This window comes from Miscanthus floridulus, chromosome 18 (genome assembly GCF_019320115.1).
Source record: "Miscanthus floridulus cultivar M001 chromosome 18, ASM1932011v1, whole genome shotgun sequence".
Classification (NCBI taxonomy): Eukaryota; Viridiplantae; Streptophyta; class Magnoliopsida; order Poales; family Poaceae; genus Miscanthus; species Miscanthus floridulus.
Genome location: NC_089597.1, coordinates 94,677,481 through 94,700,836, shown reverse-complemented (window position 1 = coordinate 94,700,836; position 23,356 = coordinate 94,677,481). Strand labels below are relative to the sequence as shown.

The window sequence follows — 23,356 nt, the reverse complement described above, 5'->3', positions numbered from 1 at the left end:
ATCTCCTGCTACTTTTTACTTTATGCAGATTTTCTTTAGGTCCTGATTTTTAACTTTGCTAGCGGCAAATATTAACTTATTCATAGTCTCCAGAGTTTAAGATTAAGTGGATGGATCCTTTACGTTTCTAGTGACCAATAAAGCTTGCAAATCTAAGGCATCTTCCATGCGCAGAGTCCACTAATTATTAGTAGTGGGGATTGGAGGATTTTGGTGCAAGGCTTCATCATTCTCCTCAGTGCATATGGAAAATTCCTTTCTGATCATAACACACATGTCAATGTATAGCCTGTTCGGGAGGCCGTATCGTATCGTGGATTATTTACTGCTGGCTGGTTTGGTGTGAGAGAAAAACACTGTTCACGGCTGGAAATTTACGATCGTTTACGAGCAAGCGAACAGGCTGGTTATTTCATATTGTCAAGTTTCGCTTTGACCCAATTTTTTTTAGATAAAAACAAAATTCGAATTTGAGGGCTTATTATTATTACATGATACAGTGATATATTGACATGGTGCTAGTGTTGTGGCGGTGCTGCTACATATTCAAATTTGAAAAGTCTCATAGTTTATAAGAAGTTCAGTATCTTCTATCAGTTGACCAAAATTTTGCCTTTTGATGAGTGCTTTTATTTATTTACACTATTGCAATGTGTGTTCTAATAATATCCATAGACAGGTCAGGAGCACCGCAGCCTTCCAAGATGCCATAAGTGCTGCTGGTTTCCAGCTCTCTACTTCTTCCACTAAGCCTACAAAGTTTAATGTCAGCGTCAGTTTGATCCAGAGCATCTTGAGCATGATCATCCTTTGTTGGACCCTGCCTTGTTCCATTCAAATAATAGCCATTAAAAGTCCAAGACACTTTTTACACAAATATATTCTCACAGCTAGAGCATCAAGAAAGGCCAAAGAAGATTTGAAGTATAGGAATGATAGCTGTCTCTACGATTAGGATCGAAAAGGTTAACTAATCGATAAAAGTGGTCTGGGACAAGGGAATCTTGGTAAGTTGTCAATTAAAAATTGATGGCTAGCTTGGTTGAGCACATTGGTTTTTTGACTTTAGTTCCGTTCTTATCACATCAAAGTTGAAATAGATTGTTGGCCCCTCGACCTTCGGTACGGAGATATTCGACTACTCACTAGTGTTGCCGAGCACACACTAGCGATGCCGATCATGAACTGTCATTGCCGACCACACACTATGGCTAGAGGTAGAAGAAGGGAGGGAGAACAGAGCACACACATGTATAAACACCAGCGTTGGCCGGAGCTCTACAGAGGAGATGGCAAACTGAACTCACTCTTTACTGAGTTGCAGTGGTAAACTATTTATACAACTCTATCCATCTAGTCCTAGTACAGCTACCATGTTGCTACAGTGACTAGATGTGACAGCAGGGCTAACTTTAGCGCATGTCCCTGCTGTGGCTATAGTGCGGTAGGTGAGCCATTCGGCGCCTGCCCCTGCAGCTGCTACAGTGCATCAGCAGGGTGCCCTTTTCGGCGCCGCCTTCCCCTGCTACGTATTCACACAAGGGATGCAACAGATTATCTAACAATTCTTCTCCTAATCCTGCTGCTAACCCTAGAACCCCCTCAATGCCGATCATCTTCTTCAGCTCCGTGAGTCGAAGACGGCCGAGCGGCTTGGTGATGACGTCCGCGAGTTGCCGACCAGTTTTGACTAACTCCATGACGATCTGCCCTACATCGACACAGTCCCTGAGGAAGTGGAACTTTATGTCGATGTGCTTGCTCCGGTCTTGAAGAACCGGATTCTTTGTGAGGGCGATGGCGGGTTGGTTGTCCACCATCAGTGCTGCTGGGTGAGCTTCCGCACCGGTCAGCTCGTCTAGCAGCCGGCGCAACCACACAGCTTGGCACGCCGCTGTGGTCGTCGCCACGTACTCTGTCTCGCATGTAGACAGAGCCACCACCTTTTGTTTCAGCGACAACCATGAGATTGGAGCCGACCCGAGGAAGACGAGCACGCCAGAGGTGCTCCGCCGTCCGTCGATGTCCCCGCCATGTCCGCATCGCTGAACACAGTGAGCTGCAGCCTACTTTCACCGGTCTTGGGGAGGACGATCCCATGATCTACCGTCCCCTTAATGTAGCACAGTAGCCGCTTCACCGTAGCCCAGTGATCCTCTCGAGGATCCTTCATGAAGCGGCTGACGTAGCCCACGACGAACGCAATGTCCGGCCTCATGTGGACTAGGTAGCGCGGACCACCGACGATACTCCGGTAGAGTGTTGCATCCACCTTTACCGCGGTGTTGGCCTTTGTCAGCTTCAGCCGCTCCTCCATCGGAGTCACACACGGCTTGCACTCAGCCATGCCGCTCCGCTCCAACAGCTTCGAGGCGTACGCGCTTTGATCGAGCGTAAGCGCCTCCTTCCCCTGTCTCACCTCGATGCCGAGGTAGTAGGAGAGCGTGCCGAGATTGCTCATTCGAAAACGAGCCACCATCTCATGCTTGAAACTGTTAATGTCCTCTGCATGCGTGCCAATGATGATCAAGTCGTCCACATACACGCCGACGACAAGCTCATCCTTCCCCCGTCGCCGCGTGTAGAGCGCGTGCTCGGTTGCGCACCGCTGAAACCCAAGCTCGCCCAGCGTGGCGTCAAGCTTGGCGTTCTATGCTCGTGGGGCCTGCCGCAGCCCTAGAGCGCCTTGTGTAGTCTAAGCACCCTGTGCTCCGCTCCCTTGACGGTGAAACCCAGAGGTTGCCTGACGAAGACCGTCTCCACCAGCTCGCCATCGAGGAAGGCCGATTTTACATCCAGGTGATGGACGCGCCAGTCCTTTGCTACTGCCAAGGCTAGTAGCAAACAGACAGACTCCATGCGCGCTACTGACGTAAAGACTTCCTTGAAGTCGATGCCCTCGCGCTGGACAAAGCCTCGGGCGACGAGGTGCCTTGTGCTTGACAATGGCGCCGTGCTCATCCTACTTGATCTTGTACACCCACTTTAGGCTGATCGAACGGCATCCTAGAGGTGGATCGACGAGCTCCCAAGTCTTGTTTTCCTCGATCGCCTTCATCTCCTCCAGCATCGCTCGTCGCCAATTTCCATCGCGCTCGACCAACGCGAATGTGGGCGGTTCCTCTACACTGACGAGTAGCAACTCTTGGTCATTTAGCAGCTGACCCGCTAGGCCTGAGGGCCCTGTGCCGCTAACGATGTCATCCAGCCTACGGAACCGCACCTCCTCACCTTCGTGGAAGGCATTCACGAACTCAGTGATGACACTTGGAGGTGAGGCGAACTCGATTGACGTCGATGGAGTTTCCTGTTCCACTAGAGTGCTCGGCACAGCACCTAGAGTGCTCGGCACCCTAGCTATAGTGCTTGGCACTACTCCTGGACCGCTCGTCACCACTCCTAGAGTGGTCTGCACTCCTCTCGGAGTGCTCGGCTCCTGTCTTGCAGTGGTTGGCACCACTGCATGACCCCTTGGTTCCGCTACGAGAGTGTTCGGCACCCATCCCGAAGTGGTCGCCACCACTGCAAGACCTCATGGCTCCACTCTTGGGGTGCTTGACACCCCTTCCGAAGTGCTCGGCGCCTCCCTAGGAGTGCTCGGCTCTGTCGCTGGAGTGCTCAGCACCCCTCCTAGAGTGTTCGACACCTCTTCCCCAGCGTCTCCACCACCGTGGATGACCAAGTGCTCGATGATGAAGGTGCTGGTGAAGCCGTCAGCTTCCCCCGAGCTTGGACTGTTCCAGTCCCAAGCCACCTTCTCGTCGAACACAACGTCGTGCGAGACAAGTACCTTATCTCCGTGTGAGTCATAGAGCTGGTACGCCTTGGTACCCTCCGCGTAGCCTAGGAAAACCATTGGTGTGCTCCTGTCCTTCAGCTTGGTGAGGATCAGCTTCATCTTCCTAATGTGGCCGATGCAGCCGAATGTCTGGAGGAAGGACACACTCGGCTTGCGTTCATGCCAAGCCTTGAATGGCCTTTTGCCCTTCAAGGCCTTGGTGGGAGCGCGGTTGAGGATGAACACCACTGTGGTCACCGCTTCACCCCAGAACCTTGCTGGCATGCCTTTGGCCTTTATCATGGATCGAGCCATGCCAACCATCGTCTGTTTCTATCGCTCCACCACGCCATTCTATTGTGGTGAGTACATCATGGTGTGGTGTCGCACCATACCCTGATCCACGCAGTACGCAGCGAACTCAACTGAAGTGAATTCGCCGCCGCGATCAGTCCTCAGGACACGTAGCTTCTTTCTGCTCTTGCCGCTCTCGGCCTTTGCGCGCATCTTAAACTTCTTGATCGTCACTGCCACTTCATCCTTGCTCGTCAGGAGTTGCGGCAACATGTAGCAGCTGTAATCATCCATGAGCAAGAGGAAGTACCACCGACCATCGTTTGTGGCTGGCATGATTGGCCCATAGAGGTCGCTGTGGATGAGCTCGAGACTGTTCACCGTGCAATACTTGGCCGCCTTTGGGAACGATAGCCTCCTCTGCTTCCCAACCAGGCAGCTGTCACATAGCTCGCCTCTATGCTCGATGTGGGGTAGCCCTCAGACCATCTTCACTAGCCGACCAAGCGTGTCGAAGTTGAGATGTTTGAACCGGGCATGCCACAGCCATGGTTCCTCGGTGTGCCTTGCCGTTAGGCACACTAGCTGCTCTACCTTCAAGTCGAGCAGGTACAACCGGTTCTAGTACCTCTTCACCTTGGTAAGAAGTTGCTGTTCCTAGTCCTTGATCCTGAGGACTCCATCCTTGATTAGTACCTCGCTACCACGCTCATCCAGCTGGCCAATACTGATGATGCTTGAACGCAGCTGCGGGATGTAATATACATCCATTAGCGCGTGGTGCTCGCCGTTCTAGCACCTAAAGATGATGGTGCCGCACCCTTGGATTACCACCCTTGAGCCATCACCAAACTTCACTGTATAGGTAACATCGTCATCGAGCACGGAGAAGGCTACCTTGGAGCCCGTCATGTGGTTGCTGGCACCAGAGTCTAGATACCACCACTACTCCTGCTCGCCGCCCACACGTCCGAGGTAGACTTGGGCGCGCGGTTCGTCGAGGTTGACAGCTTTCAGAGCCTTCCTAGGTCCTTCCACCGTCTGCACCTCTCCCTTCTTCTCGACCTCGACGTCGTGCAGTGCACAGAACTATCAGGATAGTGGCCTCATCAGCTTACGCCAGATGAGCCTCAGCCTTTTTTTCCTACTTGCGATTTGGGCACTCCCGTGCCCAATGGTCCGTCTTACCGCAGCGCCGGTAGGCATTAGGGTCGACCTGCTTCTTCTCCGAAGCAGCTTTGCCGTGGTGCTTGCCATTGCCACCGTGGCTGGAGGAGGCTACCCTAGAGTTCCTTCGAGCAGCCCACTCCTCTGTCAACAGCAGTTTGCCGTTGTCCTTCGTTGCTGTTGCTTGCTCTAGGCGCTCGTTCACCGTCCGTAGATGGCCTATCACATCCTCAATGGTGAGGGTGGACAAGTCCAGCATCGTCTCTATGGATAGAGCGATCTAGATGTACTTTGCTGACATAGAGTGGAGGTACTTGGAGACCGCCTCCTCTTCTTCGATGGTGACGTCGTGGCTCTTCAGCTTGCTGATGAGCATCTGTAGGCGGAGGGAGAAGTCCTCCACCGATTCACCATCCTTAAACTTGAGGTTGGCATACTCCTGCTTCAGAAGCTAGACCGTCGCCTTCTTTGCGTGGTCGGAACCGACACGTATCGCCGCAATAGCCTCCTATGCCTCCTTAGCAGAGCTTTTTGCCCTCAACGACTCCCTATACTCCACCGGTACAACAACGAGGATAGCCTCCAACGCTAATATGTCATCTTCTTCATTTTTGGTGCTCTTGTCAACAGCATTTCATTGCTGTTGGGCTCTGAGCTTGACCTTCATGGTCATCAACCACTCTTCATAGTTGGTGCGAGTCAGCATCGGCCAACTGGTGCCGCTGACCTCCCGCACCGTGCGAACAACGACCTCCTATCATGGCTAGGCAGCCACAACGTGCCACTGTTGTCGTCCATCTCCGAACCGTCCGTCATCGCTAGTGGTTAGTCCGATGACGGCGCTTGTATAGGCTCTAATACCACTTGTTGGCCCATCAATCTTCGGTACGGAGATATCTGACCACTCACTAGTGTTGTCGAGCACACACTAGCGATGCCGACTACGAACTGTCATTGCCGACCACACACTATGGCTAGAGGTAGAAGAAGGGAGGGAGAATAGAACGCGCACACAGTACAAACATCAGCGTTGGCCAGAGCTCTATAGAGGATATGGCAAACTGAACTCACTCTTTACTGAGTTGCAGTGGAAAACTATTTATACAACTCTATCCATCTAGTCCTAGTACAACTGCCATGCTGCTACAGTGATACAATGTAACAGTAGGGCTAACTTTAACGCCTGCCCCTGCTGTAGCTACAGTACGGCAGGTGAGCCATTTGGTGTCTGCCCCTACATCTACTACAGTGCGGCAGCTGGGTGCCCTTTTCGGCACAGCCTTTGCCTGCTGTGCATTCACATGGAGGATGCAACATATTATCATAGATTACGTGACTAGTTGTAGGGAAAGATCAAGTGAAGCATTAAAACCTATTGAGGAAGTTCAATGTATACACAGCCTGCACTTTGCCTGTGGATGGACATGCCTTTAAGCTTCACGATGCTTCTATAGCTTCTGTTAGTTGCCCTCTTGGACCATGCATGTTCTGTATCGTTCGAGAGAGAGAGAGAGAGAGAGAGAGAGAGAGAGAGAGAGAGAGAGAGAGAGAGAGAGAGAGATATATATATATATATATATATATATATATATATATATATATATATATATATATATATATATATATATATATATAGAACTACTATTCTGTAGCTGGCCATAGAATAACTTATTCTGTAGCCACTTTGAGTTACGATAATTACTATATTAATTTACAGTAACTCCTTACTAAGTGGTTTACTATAACGTTATGGTAAATATTCTCATGTGTTATAGTAACCCAACTATTGTAAATATGTATTGATATTATGGTAAATTAGTATATAAAATTATGGTAAATAGAGGTGGCTACAGAGTAACTTATTTTGTAGCCGGCTGCTGAATAGCCTCTCCCTATATATATATATATATATATATATATATATATATATATATATATATATATATATATATATATATATATGAGGATAAATCCATAGATTGGGGACTGATTTGACTTGCTCCCGTCCATTTCATTCATACTATTTCTTCTTCTTGTGCTGCCCTCCAAATTAATGATGGATTCGTCCTTTAACTTTATAGCATTGGGTTGAGTGTTTATAGGGGGGACCAAGACTGCATTTTGCTCTAATTGTATATTCCTCATTGGTGCTAAACCGAACTTATAGTGCAATACCCTCCTACGTACCTTTGGCTTTGGATGTATGAAATAATCCCTACCTTACATTCATCTTTTTGTCACCTTTTGACGTTTCTATGAATCAATCCCCTTGTGGCACTGCATCCTATTGTACATATCCATGTTTTGTTCATCTACTCCGTCCGTCCAAAAAGAGTATTTTTGAGATTTAAACAAATCATATTTTTCTTAAATTTGACTAATTAAGTTTATACAAAATAATATTGATACTTATATCTTCAAATAGGCTTACTATACATTTAGTGTTAATTAATATCATAAATGATAGTTTTTAAAAGATTCCGTTAAACTTAAAATTGTTGACGAAAATTGTATTCTTTTTGGACTGGATCGAGTGTAGTATGTCATCTCTTGGTCAAGCTACTTGCATAGCATTTTCTCCTCCTAAAGGAGACAATCTTTTCTGCACAAATAAATAGAAACTATCGATTCTTTTTGAAAGAATCACAGAACAATTCTGAATACTTGTTTTTAGTTAGAGGACAAATCTGAATGCTGGAACCAGTCGTTCCAAGTTCCTGTCATGTCCCACAGCTGGCCGTTGGGCCCACTAGTGACCACGTCTACACTGCATTTTTTGGAGGCAGGTAAACAACTAGCTACATTTTAATGAAAAAAATTTGAGAAATCTGGATGTCAGTTTTGTACGAAAACTATGGTTTTAATAAAGACTAATAATTTACTTTCTTGTGATGATTTAACAATGTATGGCCACTTGGGAATATTCAAGTCTTAAACTACCCCTTGTCTTTGTTTTCCATAAAATAGGGCAGACAAGTTCAGGAGAAACTTACCCGTTGGAGGAATATGTTTATGTTGAGAGAAATATGATCTTGGGTTGCTTTGCTCCGTGCTTAAGCCTTGTCTTCAAAATCCAAAAGCTGGTTGACTTTATATTCTCAGACAATGCTACAAGACCGTGCAAGGTGGCCACAGCAGGGATCGTCTGTGAAGTGCTTCCGTAAACAACCATGTGGTGCAAGGTTTTGTTGTGTGCTACTCACAGGTCCAAGCTTGCTGCTGCTGGTTCATCTCTGCTCCACAGGGCAAGTTGGCCTCTGGATCCTTCACGATTCCTTCGGCTGGTTATTAAAGCCGGCTGATAAGTTCAAGCAAATAGATCCTAGGACGCAACATGATTACTGACATATAATATATCATAGGATACACAGTTTTATATTATGACTTTTATTAATATTGTTGCTCCATGTTAACTTGAAAAAAATATTCAGATATACTCAGCAATAATAATCCATAATAGTTTGTGTGTTCTTTATGGTGTAAACTGACTAGTCTTCAAATGCCACATGAAGTAGTTTTATTTGGCCTACTCTCTCTATCTAGGGACTTGATCCATGAAGAAATATGGTCCAAATACTAGTGGAGAAACATGGTTCATGGTTCTAACCCACAACATCATTCTCTCTGTTTCTCACCTTGGCCTTACACAAGGGAAAGGAAAGGCACCTATATAGGCACACAAACTCCACTAGACGCGAAACAGCCGCAGCGGATCCTTCCCCTGCTGTTGCAGGACGACAAGGGCATGTTTTAATAATTACAGCTGCAGGGGACAACGATCAATCGGCTGTGAGGCTGGCTGTCCCCTCATCTCTCTCACCTGGCGTCCTGGCCACAGGCCACACCGTGTAGTACTACTGGAGAGCGTGGGCTGAATGCGATATAAAAATTTCATAAAGATTTGACGTGACCCTGCACTTGGAAAAATTTTATATTAGCGCCCTACTCCGTACATACTACTGGATGGAGGGACTCCTAGCCAGGCCAGGCTGGAATAGCTCACCGCTCCCTGGCTTGGGACCTTCTGTTCTTTTTTTTTTCCCTACGACTTTCTCTTCAGCAATCAGCCAATCAGCAGCAGCATATGACAATTCTGTTTCGGCCGATTGGTCAGATCCATCGTAGTTTGGAGCTCAACCTTTGTACACCTACTGTCGTGTACATGAGTTGCTCAGTAGGAGTAGTAGTAGGCGTACTGGCTGCTGGCACATGTTGATAACCGATACTGACTGCCTCGTTACTTGTACTTATACAGCCAGCATTCAAGTGTATGCGAGCTTGTACTTGGTAGAAATATGATAATTGTCACAGCTTCCTCTAAAATCTGTTCAATTTCGATAGGAGATTTGAGGGAAAAAAACAAATGAAACCTTGATTGGGGTTCAAATTTTCTTAAGGTTGGTAGAAACATATAACTGGTGTCGCAAGGAAAATTTAGTTCCGCTAATTGAAAAACTGAAATGTGCTGCATGCAACAAAGATGGGTCCGGTGTGTGTGGGTGATATTGGCCATGTTCGCTTGTCTTGTAATTCGTATTTTTGGTTTGTCTTTTTTAACCGGAACAGTGTTTTTTCTCTCACAATAAATCAGCGGAACTGTATTTTAGCTTGTTTTTTCAGCGAAGCGAACGGGGCCATTAATGTGTAGTTGATGTCATAAATCTTGTCCTCTAGTTTATGCTCTTTTATTGTTTTTGTGCTTTACTCACTTATTTTCTATTCTATATCTATACCTAATAATAAAGAGATAAAATTTCTGCCACCTACAAATTTTCGTCCAGCCTATCCGTGTCCGATCCGGATCTGTTTGCCGCCGGCACGGATCAGCCTAAGATTCGAGCAGTTTCATGAGTTTAGGGAAGAGGATGAGAAAAAAGAAAAAGAAGATAAGGAAGGGTTCCAGGTGCAAAAGTGCAAGAGGGAAAGAAAAAGGTGGAATGATCTAAATTGAATTCGAGAAACTCGGGAATTTTTTATGTAAAAGTTCAGCCCACGTTGGGCCTTTGCTGGGCTGGAATCCGCCTTGTGGGCCTTTTGCGCTAGCGGACTAGGCCGAGCCGTGGCCTGGCTTCTTTTCTTTTTTTTTCATTTTTATTTTTTCTGATAAAACAATAAACTTGTTAATTATGTGAAAATTATAGAAATAGAAAAATAAAAAAATAGCAAAACTATTTTTTTGAACTACTATTGACTAGGTCTACACCAGAATAAAATATTTTGTGTAGTTATAGATCTATGTTTTCTTTCATAAACTGATAGAGGATGTTTCCTTAGTCCTTTTGCAATGAAATTTTATGGTAATCTTCTATTGATGTGTAGAATCTATGGTAAAAGTTTCATGTAAATGGACGCATATTGACTGAGTTAAAGTTAAAAAGAAACAACGATCCAAATGAAATACAACGTAGGAGCACAAAGTACTCGAGGCCACGCCACCATAGGTGACAAGTCCGTCTCCCTACAAATAGTGATGCAAGCAGGCTTAATACTCCTACAGGCGGCCCGCACGATGCCGCATCAGCAACTTACAGAACTTGTGTATCTGCATGGCTCGACCCTACTCTTGGTCTTGCCGCCACGGTGCAGATGCGCCTCATTGGATTGGCATCAGAAATAGGAATTGATAAGAAGATCAGGATTCCATGGCTGGAACAACGACGGCGAGGCGATCGCGTGGTATTCACGGAGTACGATGCCATAGAGCGGCGGTGCAGAGCCAATAAGCTCGGCAACTGGGGCTCCAATCTCTGCGAGCTCAGTGGTCCTGCTATATGTGAAGCATCCGTTGGGTCCAGCACCCACGATGAGGCTCTATCTAGGACACTGCTCGTCAGTGGTGGATTGGGTGTAGGGCTGGCGTTCCGACCACGCCGCACCCACTAGTACAGAAAACAAGCTTTAGTCCCGGTTCTCAACCCCCTTTAATCCCGGTTTTAATCCCGGTTTTGGAACCGGGATTATGCAATCGAGACTAAAGGTCTTGATTTTTAGTCCCGGTTCCTCCAACCGGGAGTAGAGGTGTTTATTGGGTGAAAAAAAGTTGTAGCTATGGAGATTTGAACCTACGACCTCCCACTTCAGCTCTTGCACGCGTTACCATCTCACCTACCACCACACATCTAACTTAGATAAGATACGCTTTCCTTTTAAATTCAGTTTGGAGACACCTTTAGTCCGGGTTTAAGACATAAACTGGGACTAAAGGTACCTTTAGTCCAGGTTCGTGTCTCAAACCGGGACTAAAGATTCTCGCACTGACATACCTCTGACACACCTTGGTAGCCGTTGGGCAAGGATCTTTAGTCCCGGTTGGAGCTACCAACCGGGACTAAAGGTTTCCCTAGTCCCGGGCGTGAAAAATACCAGAACTAAAGCCAAATTTCGAAGTGGATCAAAAGTCGTTTCTCTACTAGTGACCCTGTTCTACATCACGCATTACGCTGAAAGCAACAATGTAGTGCCACGGTGGGAGTGCACACTTCAGAAGGTACGGAGAAAAGACGCCATGCCTTGCATGGACGGGCTAGAGGTGATAGTAGCGGTGTTTGAGGAGAGGTCGACGAGGTGAGACGAACCACAACTACCATGGGTGTTCACACACTAAACAAAATTTGATCTTTTGATATAAACAATTATTTCTTTTACACCTAAATCTTTAGTCGAATAAAAATTAGTATATGCTTTTTATTAACCCCATTGCAACGCATGGGTAATTTTGCTAGTAAAAGATAAAAGATGAAGAAACCTTGGTGCATACATCCACAAACTCAATTAATTGAGCTTGGCTTAGATTTCTTAAATTTTATATGTATTCACATTTTTTTATAAACATGTTACATAGATGTGTCAAAACTCAAAACCTTTTTTGGATGTAGTATCTTTGTAATAACATGTAATATCTCCATTCCAAAATATAGCCAGTTTTTGGATTGTCATAAGTCAACCTATTTTAAATTTACCAACTTCATAGGAACAATAATTAATATCTGCTATATCAAATAAATTTATTTCATAATTTACCTAATGATACTAATTTGGTGTCCTAGATGTTGATATTGTCTCCTATAAATTTATTTAAACCTAACAGAGTTTGACATAGCTAGGACACTCAGAATCAGCTATATATATATTAATTATGGGATGGAGGGAGTAGCTATTTGTTTATGAGTAATCTAGAGTCTTGTATGAGTACTCTAGGGAGTTTTGGATGCCTTTGCATATCTAGCAAAGGTCGTGGATCGGAAAAGATAGCCCGTGTCATGCATCACCAGTATTTTATGCCAAAGAACTGAGAGCCGACCAATAGCATATTTATTTTTTTTTACTCCAAAAATAATAGCAGAGCATCTCTTTTCTTATAGACATCCTGTGATTCATATTGAAAGTGGATATTCGCGCTGGTGATGATGAGTTGATTTCATGACGATGTTTCGATGCTTCTACGCTTCAAACCAAGTACAATACCTGATTTGCTATATATATGTCTCTAAAGGCCTAAATAAAGGAAGAAATAATCTACTGCACAAGATTTATCATGGAACAAGTTGCCAGAACGACTTTTAAGTTATGTTGAAGTCTTTATATGAGCTTATCTTCTGGTGGTACATGTTAAGTGATTAACTTCCAATATTAGCTAATCTACTAGGGTATTTAATAGAATTAAGAATGTATCTTGGAGTTTCTTGTTAGTAGTTTCTTGCCCCCGAAGTGAGGTTTCCTAGGTGTTAACTGGTCCTACATACTCTGAGCGAGTGTGATTTCATATCACGTACTTCAGCCATCTAATCTATATTATCTTGTTGCGTTCCATTTTTCTTTATTAGCTGAATCATTTTCCATGTGTTTAAAATTTTCTTTACTAAAGACCATCTGGTAGACTACTAAAATATTGTCATGCCTTTTTTTTTTCTTTACCATCACTTCTAAATGTGTTCTAAGACTTGTCCAAAAGTAATTACCATCCATGATTAGTTACTGTCTAACCCATTAATTGAGTGCATGCATGCTCCTTGCTGTACAGGTACGTAGGGCGTGATTGGTTGAGGGAAGGAACCCCAACCTGGCCCATGGGATGCATGCGTGCACCGTTTGGTTGGCTGCACAGGGCCTTCAGCCTTGGCCCGACGGGTGCAAAAGGCAGCCACCCAGCCTAGCTGGCTCCCAGGAAACGTTTCTGGCGAGCCTGGCTCGGCCGGTGCAGCGAGCGCGCGTCCGACGCCTGCCTTTGGTCTTCACGGAGCGCAAACACAGGCATCCAATCACCGGTTGTGTGAGAACCTAGCCCACGGGATGATGCAAACCAATCAAAGCTGCCTGCGCCCGTCGAGCATGGCCACGCTTGGTCTCTGGCTCCGGTGGCTCATCCACGTACCGCAACCAATCACGCCAATGTCCCTTTTTTCTTATGTATATATACTTGAGGAGGATGCTGTCTTTCTTAATTCAAAAAGTGAGAGGACCCTTTTTTCTTATATACATATATACTTGAGGATGCTGTCTTTCTTAGTTCAAAAAAAGAGAGGATGCTGTCTTCCTAGAAGAGAGCTAATGAGCTATCAGCCTGATCGCTAGGCTGGGGCTGGCTGGCCAGCCCCCTCACATGGCTACTATTTACGCGAACTAGTCAGTAGTACTTCTCTCTTACATAAACGAACCAGCAACGATACGAACCAGTAACGATACGAATCAGTCAACCGAACAGACTTTATATATTCTTGCATAGCAGTAGAACTCATGCCTTGCACTCTATCTTTCAATTTTTTTTTTTAACTTAGCTCACCTTTCGTCTTTCATGCCACGTGCAATTGTGCATGGTATATATCATCATACATTACTACAAGACCTGATCTTTCTCTCATGTGAGTCCGTGAGACTGTGACCCTCTGATGCGCACATTGGAGCATACTCTGACCCCTCTTGACTTTGGTGCCATGGAGAGAAGCACCATGTTCGCTTGTTGGTTTCAACCAGCCTAAACCAGTCAATCAACAGTGTTTTCCTCTCACATAGAATCAGCACCAGCCAACCTAAACCAGCCCTAAAACCAACCAGCGAACAGGCCGAAGATCCTGAAAGATGTTTGTTCGTTTGACTTTTGCCTTTCATGTGGTGTTGTTGCGAACTGGGCAAGGAGTTGTTGGGCGCGATGATCTGATGGGATCGAACTGTTTGGTTTTAGGACAAGGGTGGATGGGATACAATCATCCATATATTTGGATATTCATGTTGATTGTTTGGTTGGATGGATAGGACGAGTTATTTTTCTGTTTGGTTGGATGGATAAGATTGCATGGGACGAGAATACTTGACTAATTATATCTATTATTTAAAAATAATAACAACTAATTATATCCTAATAAATATGCACTGACACTAATCTTGTCATTATAATCACTAATTAAAAATAAAATATATTAATTAGCACTATACTACTCTAATTGTCACACAAAACATGCGCTAATCAACATGTGGATATCCTCATCCGTAAGATTTTTAAGGGCCAGGATATCTAATGTCTGCCCAGAATATTCTTGTGGATATCCAGGTTCAGCTTGTTTATCCAACCAAACACCTTGTATTCATGGATATCCACATCCCCCATCCATAGATATCCATGGAACCAAACACACCATTAGGTTTCTTCACTACATCTGTCTTGCAGAGAGCAGAAAAGACACCCCTTCTCTCTAGAACACACACACTCTCTCTGCAGGCCATTGATGAAAGGCTATGTACCAATGGCGTTAAGTGGTTGCTAGTTTTAAGAACCCTAATATATTTGAGATGGAATAATCCTTTTTGTGTCTGTTGCATTACATCAGATGTCAAGTCTCTGACTGGAAGCACATGGAACAGTTTGCACTCATAGCAAGTTCAACCATTGGCTGGCTACATAGGATTAGGAGAGGAGAGAGAGACAGAGAACGAAATAGGAGGGAGAATATAGAAAAGGCTATGCAAGTGGCAGCAAAAAAAACAATATGAGTGGGGGCGATATACCTTTGTAGATTTGTTTTGCGTTAACAATTGCCATGTCCTCTTTGGGCTAATATAATCCTTGTTAGTTTATCTCTCCTTTTGGCATGCATGGACCTTTGGTCCCCATTCGTTCTTGAGTGTGCTCCCCCTCGTAGCCTGGCTTTCCCTTCCTTCAACTCCACTCAAGACTGTGCTCCTCCTAGCTACTTAATCTTGATGCCAAGCAACAAGGCTCCTCCAAACCTCGATCAGCTTCCTCTTTCCCTCTCTCTCACAAACACACTACTCCTACATACCAGGAGCTGTTCAAGGAGTGGTCCTCGGGAGAGAGGGGGAGAGAGATGCTGTACAAGGGGGGTTAGATTTTGGAACAGTCAAATCACAGCATTTGATGCACCAGGAGGTAAAGTCACAAGTTTTTTTCTCTGTTTTTTTTCTTCGTTTCAACTATACTTTATCTCTACTGTTTGAGTGACGCGTGAGAGAGTGAACCAGCTGCTTCTGCTTGTTGCCTTGCTCACTTTGGGCATTTTTCACTCACTTCCCTGCCCACAGTGGTCTGATGCCAAGTTTCCCCTTCTCTTCGTGCTACATGCTACATGCCTTTGCCTTGAGGTAGTATGCATAAGAGCATGCCGCGGCAGCAGGGATGAAAACGGATCGAATACGAACGGATATCACTGATATCACATTTGTTTTCATATTTATGTCTGGATTCAAATTTGAATACGGATAGTGTCAACCATGTCAGATAGAATACGATTGGATATCGACATCATAAATATACGATTTGAGTATTTAGATACGGATATTGTATCGGATGTTAAATATCCAGACTCAGATACAGACAGATCTGAACCCCTCTAAACGGATTCGATCTCGAATACGGTCAAAAAAAAAAAAAAAATCCGTACCGTAAGAGTGACTAGAGTAGATTCCCTTAGTACACACAAGTTACACAATCCACAGGCGCCGGTGGTAGTCTAGGCCTTTGCACACATATGCAAAGATCTCTTCCCTCTTGCCACAAGGGATAAGATCTCTCTCCCTATGACCTTTTGTTTCTTTTGGCCCCTGTATGTGTATGCTACTTGTATTGCTCTCTGTCTCTGCATGCATATGCATATGCATATGCATATGCCATGTACTATATATACATTCTGATGCCATGAGTATATATACGTGTACAAAATATTTTTGCAGAGCTGGAAGCAAGGGAGGGATGAGATATCTGCTGCTTGACACAGAGGCACATGTCCCTTTTGGTGGGCAATGATGGTGTGCAGGTGGAGGTGATGATAGTTTGCCTCATCCGGGGACTGAGACATTCCATCCAAGGCTGCCCAGTGTCATGCTGCCTCACATTCACAGCTTTCACCCCTGGCTGCTGCAATATTCCATTTGTTTGCTAATGTGTTGTATCAAGATACCTTCGATGTGAGTCTTCACTGCCCTTCTCTCTCTCTCTCTCTCTCTCTCTCTGCTCTCCGCTCTCTGCTCTCTGCTCTCCTCTCATCTCCTCTCTCATCTCTCATGCATCAGCATGCGTACATACACCTGCACTGTTGCTTGGGCTAGGATTGCATGTGATCCTGCAAGCAAGAACGTAGCCAGCCAAGGAGTGTAGCTGCAGGTTACTTGTGGTATCAAGCATGTGTGTGCGATGTGCAGCACTGACATAGCGAGGGCCAGGTGAGGGTGCGGTGTGCTCTTCCTCTCGCAAGTTATCTCATCAGGGCCGAGCCATCAATGGAGATCCCACCCTGGGACAAAACATGATATGGTTGGAGAGTCGGCTCTGTCTAGTCTCTATTCACCCATTTAAAGCATTGCGTGTGCACACTCACATAGAGAGAGAACAGAGAGAGAGAGAGAGAGAGAGAGAGAGAGAGAGAGATGGTAGCCTAGCCGTCCAAATCGTCAGACTAAAGAGTTCCAACTTGCATAATGATTAAAGAGTTCCAACTTGGGGCCTGTTTAGGGCATGTTTAGTTCCCAAAATTTTTTGCACAGTACCCATCACATCAAATCTTGCGGCACATATATGGAGTACTAAATATAGACGAAAAAAAACTAATTGCACAGTTGGGTGAGAAATCGCGAGACGAAACTTTCAAACCTAATTAGTCCATAATTAGACACTAATTGTCAAATAAAAACGAAACTGCTACAGTAACCAAAACCCAAAAATTTTTAGATCTAAACACGCCCCTCCAAAACACCAAATTTTTCAAGATTCCTTGTCACATCGAATCTTTGGACGCATGCATGAAGCATTAAATATAAATAAAAAATAAAACTAATTACACAGTTTAGACGAAATCCACGAGACGAATCTTTTAAGCCTAATTAGACTATGATTGGACACTATTTACCAAATAACAACGAAATGCTACAGTGTCGTTTCGCCCATAAATTCGTCATCCAAACAGTGCCTTGCACTGACTATTACTATCAAGATCAGCAAACAGGTTTCACACTAATTAAGCAGCAAGCTAAAACTAGGCAAGTAACAAAACAGGATTACTGGTACTGAAAAGCCATGCATTCATGCTAGCTTGCACTACTCAACTTAAAAGCGTGGAGAACAATAAAAGCGTTCAAGAACAGTGTGATCATTAGGTGCAAATAGATCGATTAAACAAAGCCTTCTCAGAGCAGTTCCTAACTATATAATGGCCAAAATCTATATATGATCTTTTCATAAACTTTTTAGCATGTTGATTGTTGATTATGTTTTTTTAAAAACAAAACGGGGGGGGGGGGGGGGGGGGGCGCTTGATTGTATAGAAAAACATTAATACTGATCCAGAAAAGATGGCCAGTTGTCCAAATAAATTGGTCAAACAAAGGTGCATGCTATGGTCAACGTTCAAAGTGGTGTTCACAAAATACTTTCTAGTCACAATATGGTTTCCTTGCATAATAGGACACGATAGTTTGATTATGTGCATACTTCCACTGGTCAACATGCTTCACAAAGATGATCAGCTAGTTTCAACAACTAGATTGGAGCTGCTCTACTCCTACCACCTGCGTGTCATTTCATAATTAAGATAGAAAAAAGATACTTGTTCCTGTTTTCTTCAACCATATTCCCATCGACACGAGTAGATAAGCAATTTAATTTATACAGTGATTTGGCTACTTGAAATAATGCAATCTTGTATGTCTTATCACCATATATATGAGTTGTAGATACACAACAAGGGTTTCGTTCTAAATATTTACTCAATACTTACGGTAGGAAAAACCTGTATATTTCACAGTTCTTATGGATCCAAGCATTGTGTTCTGTAGGTTGAGGTCGCTCTTCAACGGTGTAAGTGTGTAGTCCGGCTCCTAGCTCTAGCTGTAGGTCGTTTTTGTTTTTTTGTTTTTGCTTAGTGTAACAAACTTTGTTGTATTCGGTGCCATCTAAGCCCTTCCCGGCTTGGACTAGCTTGTGTTGGCACTTTGTTCCCTTCTAATTAAATATATGCTTAGGCGTGTTTGCCAAAATAAGAGAGTATTGAGATCAAAAAATAATCTGGTGACTTCTTTTATCACATTTATAACTTTATTTTCGCTTAACATTTATATACTCGATTCCATTTAGTTCGTTTGAATAAAGAAATATTCTCTCTATCCACATACATAAGCATTTCTAACATTCAAAATTTGTCCACAGATATAAGCATTTCTTGCCTAATTATAATGGTCTACACACCTACCATTTATGGCATTATACGTGAATAGGGACGAGCTAATTATAATTGCGTGATCGAGGAGCATCACAGTAATTTCTCGTCTTCCTTAATCTATCCCAAAAATTCTAGAAATATGTATATTTGTAGCCAAGACATAATGAAAATATAATTGCTACAAGTTCAATTCATACATAATGGAATTTTCTCCTCTACCTTATTTCTCTTTATATTGCTAATTTGACGTTTCCCACAATGCTCATAAATATCTGCTTATGAAAATTTCTATTTTTGACAAAATCGTTTTTCTTTACATCATTATTTGCCTAAACAGTCAACGTAGCTTCTTTAATGGTACACTATTTCTGTTTAATCGACCATTTATCTTGTTTAAATGTTCATTTCGCTCATTTAAATGGCCATTTAGTCCAATAAATGGATTAACTGTTGGTGACTAAATGTTTAGCATGTACACCTGTTTTGCACTTTCATCCTTGCAGAATTTTAATGTCATACCACTGCATGTGTTTTCTTGATGAGTCCTGTTTGTGTTATATGTTGCCCCTTAGATATGTTTGTTCAACCCATTGGATAATCCAACTTATTTCAGCTTTTATAATTGGCTTATATGTAAGCCCAAATGTCAACAAATAACTCAACTCATTATAAGCCAGCTTATAATCTAGGACACTTAGCTTAATAATCCTATAAGCTATCTATAGCTTATTTCAGCTTCCACACACCCCACCACCACCTATAAGTTGGATTATTTAACTGATGTTGGAGTAAGCAAACCGACCCCTAATAGAGGCGTGATGTACAATGCCATTGCATTGGACCCTTAAGAAACATGATCAACTCGAAGCATCTGTAAAATCTACGAAATAGCGAGGATTGTTTCGATCTTATAATTATGAGCTAACAATTACCTTAGATAGATTTTGAATGCTAAATAGTAGGGCAAAATATGAGCTAATAAGAGATAACTGAGACTAATTGGTGGTTTGATCCTAATAATATAGCACATAATTGTAATAATGGGTTAAACATGGTGCTAAACATGATTGGTTGCATCCATTTTGTCTATACACACAAGCACACGAGGAACCAATGATCATCATCCAGTTCTCCTGGCTGGCTATGGCATTGGATCCAACGAACACGCACACGGATGTATACTCAGTTACTCACATTGCTCATCTGTCCAATACTCCAATGTCTCCATCCACCCATCGTCCCATCCATCTGGCTAGTAGCCAAGTACTCGATCTTTTGTTTTTTTTTTCCATTTTCTTTATTATTGAGCGCATGCAACCCCTGTATTCAATCTGATAAATATATTTGGCCTAAGAATTTGTAAATTATATCACAAAAATTTGGAATCACTGGATTCATATTTGGAATTGTTTTCATATATATGATCTCAATTGTGAACTGTGTATGAGATGTTGACAATAAAATTAAATGAAAAGAAAAGAAAAGATCAGAGGGAGTACTAATGTAAAGCAAGCTAGCTTGGCACATCAAGTAGTGTAATTTTTTTTTGTAGCAGAGTGTAATAGAGATTAGTAGCCTGGCTTATAGCGTAACGAGTTAGCTCCACATACTATGTTCGCTTGTTGGTTTCAACCAGCCCAAATCAGCCAACCAACAGTATTTTCCTCTCACATAAAACCAGCACCAGCCAGCTCAAACCAGCCTAGAAACCAACCAACGAACAGGCCACCAACACCGTACCCAGCCATGGAATGTTTTAGTTAGATTCCTCTATTCCTTTATTAGCTAGCCTCCCCAAATCACACTCACCGCGATCCACCATAAAAGACAACTCCTCCCTGCACACTCACTCACCCTTGCTGCCACCTTTCCCCTCCCTCTCCCTCCCTCCCACTTCTATTCCTAGTTCCTAGTTCCTAGAGAGAGAAAGCATCCACTTCTCTCTACTAGTAGCTGCTACTACTAGCTAGCTAGGCTATGGCCGAGTAGGTAGTGGCAAGGTACTGTGTAGGGGTATAGCTGATGAGCTGCTGCAGCCTCTCAGACTCTCACACAAGCACACCTCTGTATTCTTGGCAGATGAGGATGTCCTGTCACGGAAGCTGCAGCTGCGAGGCCAGTCCCAGCCCCAGCCCCAGCCCCAGCCCCAGCCCCAGCCTCCCCAGATGCTGCTGCTGCTGCTGGACGTCGTGCGCCCCTATTAAACCCGCCTGGAGATGAGATGCACGTCCTTCCACTCCACACCCTCATGCTCCTCGCCTGCCATCACCGCCGACTCCGGCTGCCGCCGCTCCTCCGCGGGCTCGTCGCACCGCTGAAGAAGAAGAAGCTCGGCCTGGGCGGAACGACCGTCGAAGCTATGCTCAGCTCACTCCACCACCACCACTCCTCCTCCGACGACACCGACAACAACAATGGCAACAAGAACGGCAGCAGCAGCAACAGCGGCGGCGGCGTCCTCGCGGTGGCGGTGCCGTCCTCGCGGGACCTCGTGCTGGCCTGCGCCGACCTGCTGCAGCGCGGGGACCTCCAGGCCGCGCGCCGCGCCGCGGGGGTCCTCCTGTCCGCGGCGTCCCCGCGCGCGGACGCCGCCGACCGCCTCGCCTACCACTTCGCGCGGGCGCTCGCGCTCCGGGCGGATGTCAGGGCCGCTGCAGCGGGCCGCGTCGTCGCCCCGGGCTTGGTGGCCGCCGCTACTTCCTCCGCCGCCGCGTGGCCGGCGTCGTCTGGCGCCTATCTCGCGTTCAACCAGATCGCGCCCTTCCTGCGCTTCGCGCACCTGACGGCGAACCAGGCCATCCTCGACGCCGTCGAGGGCGCGCGCCGAATCCACATCCTCGACCTGGACGCCGCGCACGGCGTGCAGTGGCCGCCTCTCCTGCAGGCGATCGCCGAACGCGCCGACCCGGCCGTGGGACCGCCGGAGGTGCGCATCACCGGCGCCGGCGCCGACCAAGACACCCTCCTCCGCACCGGCAGCCGCCTCCGCGCCTTCGCCCGCTCCATCCAGCTCCCCTTCCACTTCACGCCGCTCCTGCTCTCCTTCGCCGCCACCCATCATCATCAGCAGGTCGCCAGCGCGAGCACCACAACGACCACATCGAGCGCGGCCACGAGCCTGGAACTGCACCCGGACGAGACGCTGGCCGTCAACTGCGTCATGTTCTTGCACAAGCTAGGCGGGCAGGACGAGCTTGCCGCCTTCTTGAAGTGGGTGAAGGCCATGGCCCCCGCCGTGGTGACCGTCGCGGAGAGGGAGACAATCGGCGGGGGTTTCGACCGCATCGACGACCTGCCCCAGCGGGCCGCGGTTGCCATGGATCACTACTCGGCTGTCTTCGAGGCGCTCGAGGCAACTGTGCCGCCGGGGAGCCGGGAGCGGCTAGCGGTGGAGCAGGAGGTGCTCGGCAGGGAGATCGACGCCGCGCTGGGTGCCTCCGGTGGGAGGTGGTGGCGCGGACTCGAACGGTGGGGAGCAGCGGCGGGCGCCGCCGGATTCGCGGCGCGGCCGCTCAGCGCGTTCGCCGTGTCGCAGGCACGGCTGCTGCTGCGGCTGCACTACCCGTCGGAGGGCTACCTCGTGCAGGAGGCGCGCGGCGCGTGCTTTCTTGGGTGGCAGACGCGGCCACTGCTGTCCGTGTCGTCGTGGCAGTAGCCCACCACTACCGCCACTGAGGACGAGCGGGCCTTCTGCCTGCTGCGTGCATGCATTCATGCCGGCGGCGGCAACGAGACGGACTAGGGTTTGGCTCGCTTACTAGTCATCACTACCGCATATATAGAGCTAGCGTATATATGAGCATTGCATTTTGTAGCAATAATATTGGTTACTTGTTACGTACTTAGCAAGATCTCATGGTGATTTTGGAGGATGATGAACTTGTTGGATTAATTGCAAGGAGGAGGAAACCCTAACCCTAGCTTGCTGTGGTTTAATTGCTGTTAATCTTAGCTGCTTGGATGGATGGATGGTTGATTAGTACTCTTGTTAATTTGAGGAGTTGAGTTCATATCCTTGCATGCGTGGAATGGCGGCAAGTGAAGAGGTTGGCCTTTAGGCTAGCAATTTTCATTTATATATATCTATTTATTTCTTCTTTCATTTGTTTCTCAGTAGCTCATGTGAGCATTCTATATACATAGTTCTAGTAGGGAGTTTTTTTTTTTGTCTATTTTTGCTGGAGACCGACCTATTGCATTGTTACTATTATTTGTTAATTTTGATGTGGAGACTGGAGAGATGTGTTACTATATATTAGTTGAACGTGTCATCTTGCAGAATGTCCTCTTCTGACCGTTCTTCATTTTCTATTCATGCGTACAATAGTTTATTTTATATATCAGAGGCATGGAGGGAGAGGATCTTCTAGCTCCTAGCTCACTTGCATGGCCTCGTATAAACATTCCTGCACTTCACTTGCCTGTTGGCTCTTGATGCCGTTGTTTGTATTTATAT

The 23,356-nt window shown here is 45.6% G+C and overlaps 2 protein-coding genes across 3 annotated transcripts; one reads left to right on the top strand and one right to left on the bottom strand.

The window, feature by feature from the left end:
• Positions 1-1,951: 1,951 nt before the first annotated feature.
• Positions 1,952-2,479, bottom strand: LOC136524211 (uncharacterized mitochondrial protein AtMg00810-like). Its single transcript, XM_066517663.1, has one exon. It carries the CDS (start codon positions 2,477-2,479, stop codon positions 1,952-1,954), a length of 528 nt encoding a protein of 175 aa, XP_066373760.1.
• Positions 2,480-15,426: 12,947 nt separating this feature from the next.
• LOC136522636 (protein MONOCULM 1-like) lies at positions 15,427-23,056 on the top strand. 2 transcript variants are annotated; one of them, XM_066516448.1, is made up of 3 exons: positions 15,427-15,620; positions 16,421-16,654; positions 20,980-23,056. In XM_066516448.1, exon 3 carries the CDS (start codon positions 21,122-21,124, stop codon positions 22,553-22,555), a length of 1,434 nt encoding a protein of 477 aa, XP_066372545.1. In that variant the 5' UTR covers positions 15,427-15,620; positions 16,421-16,654; positions 20,980-21,121; the 3' UTR covers positions 22,556-23,056. The 2 variants fall into 2 exon arrangements, with proteins under 2 accessions (XP_066372545.1, XP_066372546.1); XM_066516449.1 differs by lacking the exons at positions 15,427-15,620; positions 16,421-16,654 and adding an exon at positions 20,425-20,900.
• Positions 23,057-23,356: the final 300 nt, after the last annotated feature.